The 18,529-nt window shown below is 49.2% G+C and overlaps 1 protein-coding gene across 1 annotated transcript in view; it reads left to right on the top strand.

Moving 5' to 3' along the window:
• Positions 1–18,529, top strand: part of PDIA5 (protein disulfide isomerase family A member 5) — an 87,468-nt gene that overhangs the window by 7,535 nt on the left and 61,404 nt on the right. The window contains exon 2 of the mRNA XM_008155520.3: positions 17,898–18,024. Coding sequence (XP_008153742.2) covers positions 17,898–18,024 — 127 coding nt within the window. The remainder of the gene's footprint in view (positions 1–17,897; positions 18,025–18,529) is intronic.

The raw sequence follows: 18,529 nt of genomic DNA, 5'->3' as shown, positions 1-18,529 counted from the left end.
TTTTTCATGAATCCAAATATTTTCACTTTAAAAACTTGTTCATTCTCCTGAGATGATGTCCATATTTGGGGATAGGGAGTGGTTTACAGTATCCTTTTGAAAAATAAAAGTTGTGATGGTATATTGGGATTTTTTTAAAAGTCTTTTCTTGCTACTATATATATACACACATATATATATACATATATACATATATGCATATATATCACATTATACATTATATTTAAACATATACATATATACATATATATTAAAATATATCCTGTGGAGCTGTGAGATTCAAAAGTCTGAGAACTGCTGATCCAACCCAGCTCTCTCATTTTGTAAAAGAAAAGTGAGGCTTCGAGAGGGAAGGGACTCACTCAAGGCCACCCCGATTCTAAAGGCAGAGCTGGGATTAGAGCCAGGCTCCTGATTGTACATCAGGGTTCTTCCCACTCCATCTCTGTCATCCCAGGCCCCCCACCTGCTTCCCTCCTCCAAAGCCACTGCTGGGGCCTCTTCCCCTGATGGTGGCTTGAAGCTCAGAACCTGGTGGGCGGAGGTGCAGGAAGCTGGAGATGTTTGCCCGTCTCTCCTGCAGAGCTTTTCATGTGCGTATTTAGAGTCTACATTATATATTTAATAGGCTTCTGTGGGCTGGGCTGGCACCTAATTGCCATTTATAATGCTGTTTGGAACCTGGAGTGCACTTTTCCCACAGAAATAAACACATTACAGAGGAAGATTTAAAGCAGAACTGGCATATAAGTTGGGGGAATGGCCGAGTGCCGAATGAGCGGCAAACACTGAGTGCTGTGGATTCGGGCAAACGCCAGGCTGTGGGGCGCCAAAGGCTCACGCCTCACACGGAGGGCAGACTCTGAGCTCTGTGGCAGTGGGTCCTCCCTGTGCTGGCTGTTGTGTCCCCAGCACCTAGCCCAGGCCCTGGCATGCAGTCCTCCCAGCCCGTGCTTGGTTGAAGGAATTCGTGTTGCCCACGGAGAAAGGAAACCTTTCCAGACAGAAATGTGGGCAATGAGGCGAGGTGGGCCTGGCTGGCTGGTAGGAAGGATTTGAGTCTGGGAACTGGGGAATAAGACTGCAAGAGTGGATCATAACAAAGCTTAGATGCCGACTTTGGGGACTCAATTCTATAGATAATGGAGAGACATGATGAAAGCTGCCCTTTGAATAGCAAGGGTTGGAATGGGAGAGACCAGATTAATTTTCTCAGAACAGCACTTTATTTCTCTTACTTCTCTGTTATCTAGTGGGATGGAGTGGAAAGAACGTGGGCTGTTAGCCAGCTGGACACTCAGGAGCTGTGTGGCCTGGGGGCCTGCCTCAGTTTTCGCGTTTGTAAATGGTGGTCATAATATCCATCTTGCAGAGTTGAAAGGGTCAGAAATAATACAGGAAGCACTCAGCACAGTGCTTGGCACCTGGGAGCCCAATAAGTGGGAGCCATCGCTTTCATCTCAGGTTGCCAGAGAAGGTGCTGGGGAAGCCAGTTAGGAGGAGGCGGTGGACAGTGAATGGCCAGAGCGGGTGTGAGCAGAGGTCGAGAGGAGACGTGGATGGGGACGCCCTGTGCTGCTGGCATTCTTTCTATCACAGTTCCTTGGAGCCGGCTCTTGCCTCGCTCCTTGCCCCTGAGGGGCATGGTGGGCGGGGATTGCAGAGGTGCTAAGGATTTAAGTGCTCTTTGTTCCTCTCTCCTTTCTTCTGAAAGTGGATCCTCTCTTGAGAATGGATAGACCAACCACACTGCCTCCCTGGAGGGTTCGCCCTGCATTGTGGTTTTGTTCTGTGGGGCTCTTGTGTCTTGCTTGGCCATTGTGGTGGGTTTTGGAGGCTGTCTGAATCACAGTGGGCCTGAGAGAGACGCATGGGCTGTAAGGACAGCCTAAGTTCTCTTACATTACCCAGACTTTGATGGTTTATTTGTCCCCCCCCCCCCCCGGCCCCCCTACTTCTTTCTTTCTTTCTTTCTTTCTTTCTTTCTTTCTTTCTTTCTTTCTTTCTTTCTTTCTTTCTTTCTTTCTTTCTTTCTTTCTTTCTTTTTTTTCCCCACACCTGGCGTCCTAGGTCCCAGTGGGGTAGGGGAGGAGTGCAGTGCTCCCCATTGCCTGGCCCATCACCCGGCCCATCCTGCAGCACTGACTGGAGCCGTACATTTGAGGGGTTTCCATTTTCCATGGGCACTCTGGTTTGGAGGTTCCTCAAAACCTGGTACATTTAAAGAAGGCTTTCGAGTTTGCAAAGCATTTCCACATATTTCACGTCTGTGTAGTCTTAATTCCCATGTTAACTGGGGGAGGTAAGGGGATTAAATGCTGTTCCCCCGTCGAGAGTGATGGGTGGGTGGATAGAGAGGTGGAAGGAGATAGAGCATCAGACAAGAGTAGGGGTGTTGCCTGGAAGGTGGAGGGATAGACAGAAGGTTGAGACACAGCAATAGTTCTCAGGGGCTCAGCTGAGTGATTAAGCAGCCAGGTTGCTAGGTGCTATTTTCTGAAATAGCAACACCAGCCATTTTCCTGGGGTGCCCATGAAACTTGCTCTTTAGCTCCCTGATGGTCTGAGTAGGGGAGCAGGGGCTGCCAGCTGGACGGGCCACCAGCTGGACAGCCGTCCCACCTTTCTTATCACTCCCTTCTTGGCTCCAGTTTGCTGTTCCCTCTGACCACCTTAGGTCTAACAGGGCCTCTTCCCACATGCCAGCGTACGACCACTTCTAAGTAATTAGCTGTGTAGTCATGTGGTGCGGGCTAAACACTCACACTGAGTGTGGAGTTAGAAGAGCCTTTTGGTTCCCCGGGGTCATACTGAGTCCCCAGTTTGATGGACACTCTTTTCCCAGATGGCCTGATGGTGAGCCTGGGCCTGGCTTCGGAGTTTCCAACTCATTATAGCTGGCCGGGGTGGGAGTAGGACTCCATCCCCCCAAAGAATCCTACCGCTCCTCCAACCCCCTGGCATGAGCAGATGTCTTTAATTCATGAGCAGATCCTTTAATCCTTGCCTTGGAAGGTATTAACGGGGATCCAGGTCGAGGGCTCTAAGCTGGGGCTTACACATAAAGGTGATTTAGCGCTGAGCCGAGACATGGGCCTGGCTGGAAGCTCTGCTGTTGGGCCAAGTAGGGCAGGCTCTGGGGAACAAGCCGGTTTGCTCTATGAAGAGTCTCACCTTGCGAGGTCCTGGGTCCTTATTTGAAAGGAATGTGTGCCACGCTCTGCATGCTCCATGTGTCACAGATCCTCGTTCATTCAACAGGTCCTTTTTTTTTTTTTAAAGAAAACAAAACAGAACATATTTCTTGGGAGTCTCCTAGGAGTCAGACCTACCATGCTAAGGCATTGGGGACATGATGATAAATAAGATTGACATCAGCCCTTTGTCCCATTGCTTAGTGGGAGGGCCACTGATTTGTTATTTAATTCAGGTAGAAAGTGCTGGAAGGAAGAAGCCTGAGGTGGGAAGAGAAAGTGTGACAGGGGTCCCTCCCCTGGTGCAGGGAGTCAGGAAAGTCTTCTCTGAGGACTTGTGGGCTCTTCTTAGAAAAATGTGTAAAACAGCCCATAGGGTTATAAAGGAAACCAGAGATACTGAAATACAGTTATCAAAACATAGCAAATAGACCTAGCCGGTTTGGCTCAGTGGATAGAGCGTCGGCCTGTGAACTGAAAGGTCCCAGGTTCGATTCCCGTCAAGGGCACATGCCCGGGTTGTGGGCTCGATCCCCAGTGGGGGACTTGCAGAAGGCAGCCGATCCATGATTCTCTCTCATCATGGATGCTTCTATCTCTCCCTCTTCCTTCCTCTCTGAAATCAATAGAAATATATACTTAAAAAAAACACATAGCAAATACCTGATAAAAGAACATTTATATTTCTTTGTTTATATCATATGAGAAGATCTAGTGTTAGGTTTGCTAAATTAGTGTTAGGTCTCAAGACATCTGCACCAACTGTAATGTGACGAGAAAATGTGATTCCTGTTGATGGCAAAGCCTCAGATACTGCCAGTGTTACTGTTCGTTACCTACCTTCATCGTGAAGGAAAATGAAGATGTTATGTCTCCCCATCCAAATTCATAGACCCCGGGGAAAAGGAAAATTATCCCAAATTTTGGAAATAAAAGATGATTTAGTGACTTTGTAATGTCACACCGCAGCATTGTCTAAGAAGCCCCCTCGGGTGCTCTAGAGAAGGTAACTTCGCTTACTATCCTTGAGGACCCAGCCTCCGTGAAGTTAGAGAAGATGCAAATGATTTCTGTCTGGTAGAGAAGAGAGACCTGCAGGTTACCGCCCTGCATGACAATCACCAGTTTGGTATCTAATTTAGCAGTCTTGTGTCAGGATCCTCTTCTAAAAATCAGTCATGCACATTACTTTCTTACAACTTCTTTTTTTTTAAATCTTTTTTAAACCTTTTCTTATATCCTCTTTTGATGTAACTTTTATTTTTGTGGGTGCCTTATGAAAGAGTTCAATAACACTTTGAAATATGCTCAATATAGGATGTGAGGGTGTGGTGCTCAGAAGGGAGGCCTGGGCTGGAGATGTGAATTTAGGGGTGCTGCCTAGGAGGTGGCCAGACCCCTGGGGGAGAGGGCAGAGGGGAAGGAGAAGGTGGGCCGCGTGAGCCCCAGGGACCCTCAACATTTAAAGGCTCGGGAGAGGAGGGTTTCCCAAGAAGACAGGAAGGGTGGCTGGAGAGGTAGAAGGGGGACCAAGAGTGTTCCCCCAGGTTCAAGAGGTTGAACAAACCGAGAACTGGAGGTGCCTGTAGGGTTACCCGTGTGGAGGTTATTGTTGAACCCCCATCGAGAACCTTTTTGGTGGTGGGGCAGATCTGAGAGGGATGAGGAGTGGGTAGGAGAGAACGGGAGATGGGAAATTCTGGCTGTGGAGGAAAGAGTGGCATGGGGACCAGAAGGCGGGTTTTTAAAAGACGGGCCAGTGGCAGAGGTTTTCCAGCCTGCCTGTGGATCCAAACCACCGTAAGGGAGTGTGTCTAAAAACGGATTTACTTCCAGGATAAGGCTCAGGAATCTGTATTTCTGAAAAGCCTGTACTGAGAGCTGTTGTGCAGCTACCATCCAGACACATTTATAAGTTGGCAGCACTCAGTTTACGGGGTGGATAATATTTGGGTGGCCAAGGTCGCTGCTCTCCACTGAGAGGTGTAGCCCAAGTTCGGCCCATGTCTCGGGCCACACACACAAGTGATACTGTGAGGCATCACCTGGCTGAGCATGTGCGGTTTTCGCTTTTCTCTGAAGGCACGTGGGGAACTGCGGGCTTGCAGGCAGAGGGGAAAGATGGATCAGGTTGTCATCCCAGCACTTTTCAGGCGCTCACATCCAGTAGCTAGATGGGAAGGGAAAGCGAACTTTCTGGCCTCTGGGTCTTGTTCTGGGTGCAGCTGTAGGGAGTGGGAGGGAGCTCGAGGGACATCAGTGGGGAGTATTCACATTGATGGGCAAAGAGAAGAGCATGGGATCTGTGCTCACAACACCCCGTCTGAGTCCTCGTGCTGCCATGTAGGCTTCACCCAAGGCCCATCCCTTAACTCCTTTGAGCCTCGGTTTTCACATCTGCAAAGTGGGGATAGTACCACAGCCCAGACAGATTATTTATAGTTGTTTTTCAAACATTTTTACTGCAACCCCTGCAAGAATAATTATACATTTAATAATTATAGCCAAGTGCATATGTATATAAATATAACAGATACATTTCTCTGATTACTTAGTATTTGCCACCTGTGGTACACACCGATGTTTCTATTTAATGTCATTAAAAAATGCAGGTGGTAACTCACTGAATTGATTTTATGACTTGGCTCTTGGGTTAAGGCCTGCGGGGTGGAAAACGCTGGCTGAGGCTCTCAACGCTGAAGGATTGAAGGCGATAATGTGTGTAAAAGCTCGATGTACACATGGGTCATGAGCACCTGAATTGTTTTCTTATCAACGATCGGAGCTTTGAGGCAGAGTTGGATTTCCGGAGTGAGAATCCACCTGCTCTTCCTCCCTCCCTGCTGCCTAATTCACTGTCGCTCTACCAGCCCTTTCTCGTTAGCCTGTGTCACATGTGCCCAGGCTGGCAGCGAGCCAAGCCCTCCTGGCTCTCAGAGAGGTTTTTCCAAAACATTAGGGCTTTAGGGCCTAAGTCCTGGTGAAATGCACTGCGGTTGCAATTTCAGGATAAGAAAACCTGTTTTTATAAGCTCTCGGATCAGTTGTCCTGTCCCCCTCCCCCATTGTCCCTTGTTGACGGCCACATTTGTGCTGCAGGGACTTTGGGGGAGGGGACACCACACTGTGTGTATAAAGTGTGGTTTTTAAAGGAAGCAAAAATATAAGATGCGCAGCTGGCTTTGTACAGGGTGACCCCCCAAAATGTATACACACTTTAACAGCTCATAGCTCAATGGATGTTTCTTTCTTTTCAGATGTAACCCATTGGGATTAATAATTATTCAAAGTGTGAATACATTTTGGGGGACACCCTGTATTTACAGGAGCAAGCAGCCAGAGGTGCATGGCTCCGGGAATCTGCTGTCTTTGTGCTCCACTCGCGTGCCGGCGTCTGTCAGACGTGGGTCTGAGTCACAGCTGTCATCCTACGTGCTGTGTGATGCTGAGCAAGTTTCTAAACACCTCTCAGTCTCAGTTTCCTGCTCTATAAAATAGGTGTAACAGAGGTGCCTACTTCATTCACTTGCCAAGATAATTAAATTAATGATGTGAACTGCTTAGCTTGCTCCTGGTCACACAATAAGCACTCTGTACTTCAGCTGTTATCATGATCCTGGGCTGATCGCTAGGCCCTGGATTTTGAAAAGAAAGAATCTGCCCTTAGGTTCTATTCCTTGCCAACTGCTTTTCCATTTCTCTCTTATTCTTAACTAGAGGCCCGGTGCACGAAATTCGGGCACTGGGGAGGGGGGGTCCCTCAGCCTGGCCTGCGCCCTCTCGCAGTCCTGGAGCCCTCGGGGGATGACCAGCTGATGGGGAGTGGGCCTAAGCCATCAGCCGTACATCCTTAGCACTGCCACGGAGGCAAAGAGGCTCCCACCACCGCTGCTGCACTCGCCAGCCATGAGTCCAGCTTCTGGCTGAGCGGTGCTCCCCCTGTGGGAGTGCACTGACCACCAGGGGGCAGCTCCTGCGCTGAGCGTCTGCCCCCTGGTGGTCAGTGTGTGTCATAGTGACTGGTCATTCTGCCGTTCAGTTGATTTGCATATTAGCCTTTTATTATATAGGATAAGCACATGTAGCTCCCTCAGCTAGTGGGAGGGGGTCCCACATCCCAGGGCCAATCCGATTGCGTGTCTCTCTCTCTCTCTCTCTCTCTCTCTCTCTCTCTCTCTCACACACACACACACACACACACACACACACACACACACACACACACACACGTGCCATTCAGGGTCTTATGGTGATAGTTTTTATTTTGAAGGCTGCTGGGTAGACATTTGAACACTGGGAAGCATTGCTGGTGAAGTCCCCAAACTTGGTTTGAGGTTAGACCTCTCTCCTTGTAAAGAATGGTGTTTAGCCACGGTGGTTGGAGACAGATGCTCAACCTTTGCCCTTTCAAGGGGCATAAATTACTCATATTTTAAAATCAATGTCCTTTTGTATATCTCTCTCGTCCAAGACATTCTAGGTATGTGTTGTATGCAAATACTTTGCAGATTCCACATGATGGTTCTTATAAAAACTACATAATATCAGGTGAGCAGAGGAGCAGACAGCAGCTGGAAGTGAGTTCAGGCAGGTCAGCACTGCTCTTACATGGAGAGTGCCAGTGAGCACTTGTCGGGTGGTGGAAGTTTGTGAAAGGCCTGTGGAAGGTGTTCTTGGCATCTCTGTTTTTGTCTTTAGGTAACTTTTTTCCCCTGGTTCTAATTTTGAAATAATTTTGGACTGATAGAAGAGTTTCAAGAATACAAAGGATTCCTGCCCTGCCCTGCCCTTTACCCATATTCCACAAATACTAACATTTCATCTCATTTGTTTTATGATACTTTCCCTCTACATATATAAAGTGTACAGAGATGATGTTCCTTTGCTCCCTGTGATACTTCAGTATTTCTTTTTTTTTTTAAGATCTTTTTGTTGATTTTTAGAGAGAGAAGAAGGGAGAGGGAGAGAGAGAGAGAGAAACATCAAAGTGGGAGTAAAACATCAGTATGCTGCCTCCTGCACACCCGCTACCAGAGATTGAGCCCTCAACCCAGGCATGTACCCCGACAGGAAATCGAACCAGCAGCCTTTCGGTGCACAAGATGATGCCCAGCCACCTGAGCCACACCAGCCAGGGCCTTCGGTATTTCTTAAAAGGCAAGGGCATTCTCTTACATAACCATACCACAGTGATAAAAATCAGGAATGTGGCGTTTTGGCTCACGACTCAGTACAGAACCACACGTTGAATTATAATTGTCTGAGCTCTTCAGTCTCCTTTAAGCTGGACCAGTTTCTCAGTCTCTGTCTTTTGTGACCTTGACATTTTTTAAGAATGTCCCCTTCTTTGGTTTTTGATGATGTTTCTCTTTAGCTCGTTCTATCAGGAGGCGTATGAGGTCCATTTGACCCATTACTGGTGATGTTAGCGTTGGTTCCTTAGTCAAGGCTTCTCCACCGTGCAGTTATATTTCCATGTGGGGAGATACTTGGAGATTGTTAATTATTTCCACGATGGTGGCCAAATGGAGGTAATTTTTTTCTTTAAATATTAAAATTGGACATACCAATTAAAGCAAGTTAGAAAAATAGACAAAGGGGAAGAATAAACATCTCTCCAAGGACAAAGTCTTACTTTGGTGCATTTGTTTTTTCTTCCAGTCTTTTCCTGAGCATCATTTTGCATGTAGTTGTGTTCATATCAGGCATATTTTGAATTCTATCTTCTAAAACTTAACATTAAAACAAGCATTTTCTTTTTCATCGCACAGTCTTTGGAAACATCATTTAAATGGCTCTATTATTCTGTCTAGTGGCTTCCTCTAAATAATCATTCCTCCACTGTTGGATACTTAGGCTGTTTACCACTCTTATCTCCTGTGAGTAGGACCATGTGAGTCATATCTGTGTCAGACCTCCGCTCATTTCCTCAGGACACATTCCCAAAAGTGGAATTACCCAGTCAAGGAGCATAAATACTGCTAAGATACTTGATAAACTGTGCCAAGTAGCTTTCCAAAAGAATTGTACTAGTTCAGGCTGTTGCCAGTACTGTGTGACAGACAGGTGAACGCCATATTTTAAGAGATTCACTAATGGTGTTTCTCAATATTTTAATCTTATCAACATATTTTTTATTGATTTCAGACAGGAAGGGAGAGGGAGAGAGAGGTAAAAACATCAATGATGAGAGAGAATCATTTATCCGCTGCCTCCTGCATGCCCCCCACTGGGGATCGAGCCCGCAACCTGAGCATGTGCCCTTGACCGGGAATTAAACCATGAACTCCTGGTTCATAGGTTGACACTCAACCACTGAGCCATGCCGGCCAAGCTCAGCTTTCTTGTTTTTTAACACTGTAACCCACCAGTCAAGATTTGCGTTGAGATTAATTTCCTGTTATTTTGAATTATGAAAGCATAGGTATTTATTTCCCCAAATAAATTACAGTGTAATGTAGCACATTAGTCTTTTCAGGCTCTGACTCGCTGCTCCCAGCGTTGGGTTAGCTCTGAGAGTCAGGAGCACGGCTGTGTCCAGGGCAGGGCGTTTGCGACAGTGCGGGACTTGAAGGCACGCACACCTGAGGGGACTGGGATATTTCACCTACAGCCGTGGTTCTCAATCTTTCTAATGCCGCGACCCTTTAATACAGTTCCTCATGTTGTGGTGACCCTCAACCATAAAGTTATTTTCGTTGCTACTTCATAACTGTAATTTTGCTACTATTATAAATCGTAATGTAAATATCTGTGTTTTCTGATGGTCTTAGGCGACCCTGCTAGTGGTTCTCAACCTGTGGGTCGCGACACCTGGGTTCAAAGCAGTAGCAAAATTACAGTTATGAAGTAGCAACGAAAATAATTTTATGGTTGGGGGGTGACCTTGGACAAGTCCTCAACATGAGGAACTGTATTAAAGGGTGGCAGCATTAGAACGGTTGAGAGCCACTGACCTACAGATTCCTAAGAGGGAATGTGTTTGCTATCCTCAGAGTGTGATAAGCTGACAGAATGGTGAGGGAGGGGGAGGAATTTGCAGCTATCCAAGATGAAAAGGTAGGGTGGAGGACTTGGGACTTCTGTGTGTGAACATGGTTAGTTCCCCCACCGCCCTGGGCCCCACCAGGTTGAGCAGCTTCAGGAGAGTTTGAGTCCTTGGCTCTGGGGGGGTACCTGGAGGCTGGAATGTGAAGAATGTTGAGAGGAGTCCTTTGTTGGGGAACCAACCGGCGCAACTAAAGCCTGGGGGCTGCAAGGGATGTCCTGGCCTTCCGGTCCCCTTACTAGCAGAGCGCTGAGGCTGGAGGGAAGTAGGCGGGTTACTAGCTAAATGTCCTCTTCTTATTGGTGGGTAGCTGTCACCAGGTGACCAAGATACCCGATAAGAACAGGCAAGGAGAAACCTGGATAACTAGCAGGCACATAGTAAATCAAACCCTTGATATTCTCTCTGTCTCTTTCCTTATTACAATATCTGACGTGTAATGCATGGCTTAATGCCTTTGATACTTTGAAATATCCCAACTGGAGCAGCTGTTAATATATCCTTCCAGTTAGAGCTTCTGTTCCAGTTGATACTCAAAATCTGTTTGCTTGTGTGCTAGAAAACACAGAATGACAGTGCCTTACGAAGATCAGTTATTCACTAATGTAGAAGCCTGGAAAAGGGGCTCCAGGGCCAGGATATCACCGGGACCCAGGTGTCTTCTGTCTTGTTACTTCACACCTTTAGCAAGTTCCTTCTCCTCCTCGTCTCAGCTGGACTGACAGGAAGGAGGAAGGGACGAAGAAGACTTAACACCAGATGTCTGTTAGGGACAGTTCCTAAAAGTTCCTGTAACACTTCTGCTTACATTCCTGGGGCTGAAATTTGGTCCCATAGCCACACTGGCTGCAAGGGAAACCGAGAGGTGTGGCTTTTAATGTGGGTGGCCACGGGTCCAGAGAAACTCAGCTTCAGAAGGTGTAATGACGTCATAGTGCTTCTCCGGTAGGGGTCGTGAGAATAGATTTGCCAAATGCCCCAATCGGAACGGACTTTGGAAATCACGTTGAGCTCCTTCGTTTACAGAGGAAGACACTGGTACTCAGAGAAGGAGAGAGGACTTGTCCACGGTCACACAGCCTGCAAACATCCAAGGCAGCAACACATTTGGGCTTCTCGGCTCTTTCCACCAAACCTCCAGCTCTGACTTCTCAGCCAGCTCAAGGTCTCTGACCTTGGGTTCAGGTCATCTGTCTTCAACCTTTTTCCTGGATCCCTTTACCACCAACTTCTTAAGAATCCAGACTTTTAGATTCTCACATTTCAAAACTATTTTGAGCAAAATGTGGGTTACACTACATTAAACTAGTTTCTTCACAGCCCCCAACATAAGAAGGGTATTTTTTTTTTCCAGGTGACAAAGCCAAAAAGGTCAAGTCCCCCCGCCACCCTTTTTCCTAAATGTTAAAATTCTGTCCTTAAATCTTCCTCCTTTAGCAAGCTGCTGTTACATAATTGAATACTCTGGCTTCATGATCTGCATTGAATAATGAATCTGTGAGGACAGACAGCCTGCCTGGCTATAGAGACTGTGAGGGTACTGGCACGCGCCCCAGCGATCTAGAGCTTTTTAAAGCTGAGGGTGTAATGTGACAAGGACTGTCCCCCCGATTATTTTCCAGAATTGTATGGCTCTTTATCTCTTTAGTCTGGTGGTGCTGGTGGGTGAGCTTAGGAGGAGAGAGAGGAGCTTGTGTGAGCTGTGTGTTAGAGCGAGAGGGTGGTGGAAAGAGGCACAGACTTCTGTATGAGATCTGATTAGCAGTACGTCTGGGCTAATGGCCCCAGGACCCTGATACTCAGGGCAGACCCCCGGTGCTCTGGGCTGGCAGGAAGCAGACGGCTAGTGGAAGTCTCTGCTGGGACCCTCCTTGCCATGGGATTCTGGAAGAGGAGGGCTTCTCCTGGCGGTTTTGATGGGCCCTGCCTGGGAAGGAGGTTGCCCGGGTCCAGGGAGCTTGGGTTGAGAGAAGCAGACCACCTCCTCTGGGCAGGAGCCGGGAGACCTAAGCTCTGGTCCCAGCTCTACAGCTTACCTACTGTGCGGCGCTGACGAGTAATTTAGCCTCTCTGAGCCTCAGTTTCCTCTCTGCAGGAGGAGGCCAGTGCCCACTCATCGGGTTTTGTGAGGGGCAAATGGGCACGGAACCTGGAGAGCACGTTCTGCAGGTGCTGCCCGGCCTCTGGCCTGGGTCGCTGTGCAGAGGGGTTTTGCCCCAGGGTTTATGATGCTGAGTGTGTGTACGTGCACGCGTCTTCCTGCCTGATGTGCTGTTTTGCCTGATTGCAGCCTGGGCCCTGGAGAGGAAGAGGTGGTGCCCGTTTTACTGTTGTCCTTGCTCGGTCTCTGATTATCTCGCTAATGGTACTACTACAGATAATTACGATTATTATGTACTTCTGTATGCCAAGCATTATGTTAGGTTCTCTGTGTACTTCCCCTCCTCTCCTCTCGATTAATCCTCAGCCAACCCCGCAAGGCAGGTGTCAGCATTTTCCCCTCCGCTTTACGGTGGGGAAATGACCCTGGGAGGTATAGTGACATCTGAGGTGGTCTTGCTATGAAGGATGGCGCCTGGGTCTGAACCCGGGCCTGACTCCAGAAGCAGTGCTCTGTCAGGTGTTGAACCCTGGGGTGTGTAGGGGACCCCGAGGGGAGCAGATGAGAGTGGGCTGCTAGGCTGGAGGGGCCCAGATTTGGGCAGACCCCTGTTAGGAGGACACTGCAGAGAGTCTGGAAGATGAGAGAACCCAGTTTCCTAGACCCCATTGCCTCCCACCTTGGTGGAGGTGGGGTGAGGACTCCTGTGACGGAGACCCGGGGGCCACTGGGCTCTGAAGAGGGCCTTGTACTCTGCTGGGGGAAAGGGGTTTGAGGATGCAGGGACCTGGTATTCTAAGCGAGGTGCTATGGTGACAGGGGCTGGGGGCACTCTGATGGGGGGGGGGGGGCACTGGCTCTGTATTCCCCAGCAGCAGCAGCAGCAGCAAAGGGAGGCCATCCTTCCCAAGCTTTGCTTTGCTCTGAGCTGGGGGAATGGCTTATGGGTCTCAGCCCAGCCCACAGGGCAGCTCAGCCCTGATACAAATCCTGTTAAAGCTGTGGGTCCAGGAGCAGAAAGCAAGCAATTGTTGCAGCCCATCAGGAGTTTGCCTGGTGAACAGAGGGGATTTTTTTCCCCTTCTACTTCTAAAGGGAATGACTTAGAATGTAAAGAGCCCGCCCAGCCCAGGAGCAGTTGGGAAGTTGGCGCTGCCCTCTCCCCTGGGGGCCTGACAAAGCAGAGGGTCTGTGCATCATTAACACTGTTATTGTTGCCGTGGTTATTGTTGTCATCAAGGTTTGTGGGTTGTGGCCTAAGAAATCTGCAGGATGGCACTGGGCGGTGATCCAGGGCTCACTGAAGCTGCATCTTAAGGAAAGAAGGGAGCGTGCACATTGCAAAGGTTAAAATAGACTGAAGGGGAGGAGAAAGGAGAATGTTAAGTGGCTGGAGCAGCAGCGCCTTTGGCTTAGGGAGGGAGGCCAGGGCGGCCCTCCTGGCTGTCCCTGCAGTTGCCTGCTAAGGTGAGGGTCTGTCTGAGGCAGACACAGGCTTTTTATCCTCCCCAGTCTCAGAGGTGCTAAGTAAGCCTCCCAGGTCTCCCCTGGAACTGGCTATAGGCCTGTTTTCCCCTGTCACTCCCAAATCTCCAGACCCTGCTGGGTCACCCCAGCTCCTGCGCTGGGCGTGCTGTCTCTTCCCAGCGCTCGCTTCCGGCTCAGCTACTGAGATGATCTCAGATTGTCCTGGGACCCTGCCATGGACTTTGCCTGCGGATCGATCACCGCCTTTCTGTGTGTCTCCTCTTGGGTCTGTGTTGACAGAGCACTTCCCACCTTTTCCTTTGGACCGTCCTCCCCTCTCTGGGCTTCTCCCTTGGAACCTCGACTCCAGATTTACTCCCCAGCCTGTCTGGGGTGCCTGATTGTCCACACGTCCATGCCTGAGCTCATTATCACCTTCCTCAGCATCAGACAGACAAAAGCCCCCGCTGCTTCTCAATTCTTCCATCTTTGGCGATTGTTCCGCTCCTAGCCCAGAATCCTTGGGGTCATTTTAGCCTCTTCTCTCTTCCTTCCTTGCTTACATAGGAATAGTCATTGAGTTCTGTTGTTTTTCCCTAAGGCTCTTGGATTGACCCATTTCTTTCCACTTGGGCAGCCACCCAGCTGGTCCCTCCACCTCCAGCTTCCTGGTGGCTGCCCAGTCTGAGGTCATGGCCAAATGCAGTTCTCTAGGAGCCAGGCTTTCAAGACCCGCAGCCTGGCTCCACCTGCCCTCTCCCACCGTGCTCCCACCCAGGCCCTCACGGGCTGTGCTGTGGTCACTGGCTGTGCTGTGGTCGGCCTGGTGTCAGTGGTCCCTTCCCGGTCTCCTGAGAGCTGCCATGGACTCACCGTCTAATGTGCTCCTAGCGGTGATCTCTGCATAGGCCAGGATGGTAACCAGTGTGCCTTGTCGTGTTTGTTATTCTGGACGACCAGTTCCTGTGGCTTTCAAGGGGCCAGGTGCTGTTCTGGGCCCAGTCCTCCAGAACTAGCTCTAGTCTAGGGGACAGGGTAGGGATGGGGAGGTGGGGAGGAGACAGACCCCCTATAAAGACCGGCTATGGGGAGTACCCGTGTCAGCCCCAGTGTCATGCCCAGTGACGGTGTTCAAGCAGAGGCAGTTTGCTCGGTGTATCTCTGGTTGAGCTTAAGTCCTCTGCTGTGTGAGGGTGAGCACTGGGTCAGAGGTTTTGGTGGCTGGCTGGGCCTGGGCCGTGGTTTGTTTACTCTGGGGGTGGCCGATGTGTAGATGACCTGAGGGACCCACTGGGTTTTATAGGAAGGAAGCTGTGGGTATGCCTTGAGACTCGGCTCTTGCGGTTTCTGTTGTAGACACGGCTGTCGCTGCGGCCCAGCTACGCCACCGTGCTGCCTGGGCAGGCGGGCACTGGGCTGGCCCTCCCACTGCCCTTTTCCAGAAGCACAGATGCCTGCCCGTTTCAGGAGGGCTGGTCCACAGGTCAGGAGCCCCAGGCACTGGGCAAAGGTAGTTGTTTTTCTTCTCTGCAGATTATCTGAGGATTAAAATCAGAGCAGAGTCAGTGTGTTTTTCCAACAGATTTTTTTTTCTTCCTTTTTTCCTTTAGTCATGTGCATTGAGCTATGAGCTCTTTAGTCTGAAGTCCATTAGTTCTCTGGGAGCAGTAAACTAAATAACACGTAACAATTAACTTTTTGGTGAGCTCTCAAGGTGGGCTGCCTAAGGGCAGTGGTCTGTAGGCCTGTCCACAGCTCTGGCAGGGCAGAATGAGGGAGCGATCATTCCTCAACTCCTCCTTCTGGATGGTTTTACCCGGGGGAGAAGGAACCTGGAAACCTAATGGCAGGTTATATTTAGAAACACTAGAACGTGGCTACATTTCTGTCTTCTGTTCTGCTGAGATAGAAATTTGTATTACATATTATGGTAATGACGCTATCGGAGTGCTTTATGATTTATAAAGTATGTTCGATAAGTTATCCCATTTTATCCTTACAGCAGTCCCATGAGGGAGGTATTATTATCTCCATGTCAGATGTGAGAGGCATTAAGCCTCTGGAAGGTTGAGGGATGATGCTTAGCCATCTTAGCTATTGAGTGGTAGAGCTAAGATGGCTAAGACTCCTGGCTGTAAAGAGGCAGTGGACTGAGAGGGCATGGGATCAAAGAGAGAGACTGGGGTTCGGGTCCTGGCTCTGCTTTTACATTAGCTATGTAACTTTGGTCAGACAATTTACCTGATCAATATGATTAAGCATATCAGATAATCTACAGTTGGTCCTTTTTATTGACCACATTCCTCCATATTTCTCAGTCCTTGCTCCATTCTGGGCTGGTTGCTCTGGGCTGGATCCTTGGTTTCCTAGATTCCATGCATTTATCATTTTTTATTTACATCTTGTTTTGGTAGAGCATGAGTTCTAGTAGCTTCCTGAGAAAGGGTGCCTTGGTGGTAAATCGTGCACATCTGAGATCTTAAGTCTGAGTAAATTTGTTTTCACCATTGACAGTTTGGCTGGTTATCAAATTCCAGTTGGAAACCACATTGCTTGATCATTGCAAAGGTGATGCTTCATTGTATCCCAGTGGGCTGATGACCAGTCTTACGCCAATTCTGACTCCTGGTCTTTTATATGTGGTGTGTATTTTTTCTTTGAAACACAAATCTGCTCTTTGTCAGCAGTGTTCTGAATGTTTGCAGAGATGTATTTTGGTGAGAGTTAATTTTATTCTTGATGCTGGGCCCTCTCAACTGAAAGCTCACATCCTTCAATTCTGGGGTATTTTCTCAAATTATTTCTTTGATAATTTCTTGTCCTCTGTTTTCTTCTTTTTCTGGAGTTCCTTTAATGTGGCTGTTTGTGCTTTAATTTGGCTGTTTTTAGTCTTAGTTTCATCTTTCCATTGGTTTGATTCTGCCCCTTTTATGTTAAGGGCTTTCCTCAGATATCTGGCGAACCTTGTTATCGGTGCGTATTGAAGAGCAAGGCACTAGCACATGATCAGAGACTGAGTGTGGGGAGGGGGTGGAGGGCACTGGTTTACTGAGGGGACCTCACAGTAGGTATTTGATTGGGATTTCAGCTGTCCCATGGGAGGATCTGCAAGTCACTGTCTTTGGATTGTTTTTCTTATGCTTCTCGGTTTCCCCAGAGAAAAATTCTCTAATCGCCTGCCTGGGGGAATAAGACTGGCAGCATTCTGGAAAAGGGGTGCGAGGGGGTGGGGCTCATGCGGATGGTTAATCTCAAGGTTTAGTTCGTAGACTTCCCTTAATCTCCTGTTTTCTCTCAGGGCCACACCTCACCCTCTGCCCGGTGTCTCCCAGCAGAGCTTTCCTTATTTCAGTAACCAGGTAGTAACCCCTGAGCCTTCTGCCAGCTAGGCACGGGGCTGTAAGCCAACTGTGTGGGCTGGTGAGGGGGTCTGCTGTGTGACGGCTCCTTATTCATGTGTTTCACACACACACACACACACACACACACACACACACACACACTGCTTTCATCTTACACATGCCTGTGGAGGTGCCTGGTACCTCCAGTGCCCAAGGTTTTCAGGCTTCTTGGGGACAATTCGCTCATTTTTGTTGGCTTGTTTCCTGAGATCATTGGCTGAGTAGGGCAAGCAGAAACCCCCTCACCATCCATTCCCATCCTGAGCATCAGAGGTGATCTCATTTCTCCGTGGATTTGTGTTTTGGTGCTTCTGAGTGGGATGGAGTTTTCGCATTGCTCCAGTGTGTGAGGCGGTGTAGAATGTAGACACTGACCTCCCAGAGAGGTCCTGATTGAGGGCGTGGCAAGTACGTCCATGCACATGCTCGTGATGTATACAGTCCGTGCAGCGTCATGGAAGTGCATGGGGAAGAGAGTGACTTGGAGACTGAGAGTGGACGGGGAAGTGTCTTGGGGTGTGTGGTGACTTGGAGAGGGGGTGAGGTGAAGGGCAGCTCTAGTCTCCTGAGAAGGGCTGGTGTGCCCTCATCCCTCTGAAGTGGGAGATGCTTTAGGCAGCAGGTCTGTGGGCACCTGTTCTTCCTCAGGCCTGGCCGGGTCCCATCCTTGTCTCCTTCATTTGCAGGTTGTCCTGCCCGGATGGCTGTCCTCCACAAAGGTCTCCTCGCTCATCGAGAGGATCTCTGACCCCAAGGACTTGAAAAAACTTCTCAGGACCCGGAATAATGTATTGGTGCTTTACTCCAAATCCGGTGAGTGCCCCGCCTGGGGTCACCTGTTGGGGATGGTATGTGACAGGAAGGGAATGAGAGGGGGCAGAGGTGGGAGACGGAGACTTCAGGGTCAAAAACCAGTCAGGGAGGGTCCTAGGGACACCGTGTTTGTCGGCTTTTCTCAGGAGACGGCAGAGGCCCGGAGGGGCGTTAGTTCTGCTGGTCTGGGATCCCTGAGCGATTGTTCACTTCCTTTCTGTAAGTGTTTCTTACAAAAAGCCTCATTGCAAAAAAAAAAAAAAAAGCCTCATTGCCTCAGGAGAAGGTGTGAGTGTGAAGGAAGACAGAGGACTGTGGACACTGGGGATGGACATTCTGACTTCCTGGACAGGCACGGGCCTGCCCTGCCAGGGCATGCTTCTCCAGGGCTGTTGATGAACAGCCTGGGCCGGCCCGTCGCCAGCTGAATTGGTCCCAGGCCTGGGGACATGCACCCAGGCTGGCAGCTCTGACCCGGCCTGTCCCCCATCTGTCCTACTCTGGG

The sequence above is a fragment of the Eptesicus fuscus genome, chromosome 3 (genome assembly GCF_027574615.1).
Source record: "Eptesicus fuscus isolate TK198812 chromosome 3, DD_ASM_mEF_20220401, whole genome shotgun sequence".
Classification (NCBI taxonomy): Eukaryota; Metazoa; Chordata; class Mammalia; order Chiroptera; family Vespertilionidae; genus Eptesicus; species Eptesicus fuscus.
This window is presented reverse-complemented; position numbering and strand designations above follow the sequence as displayed.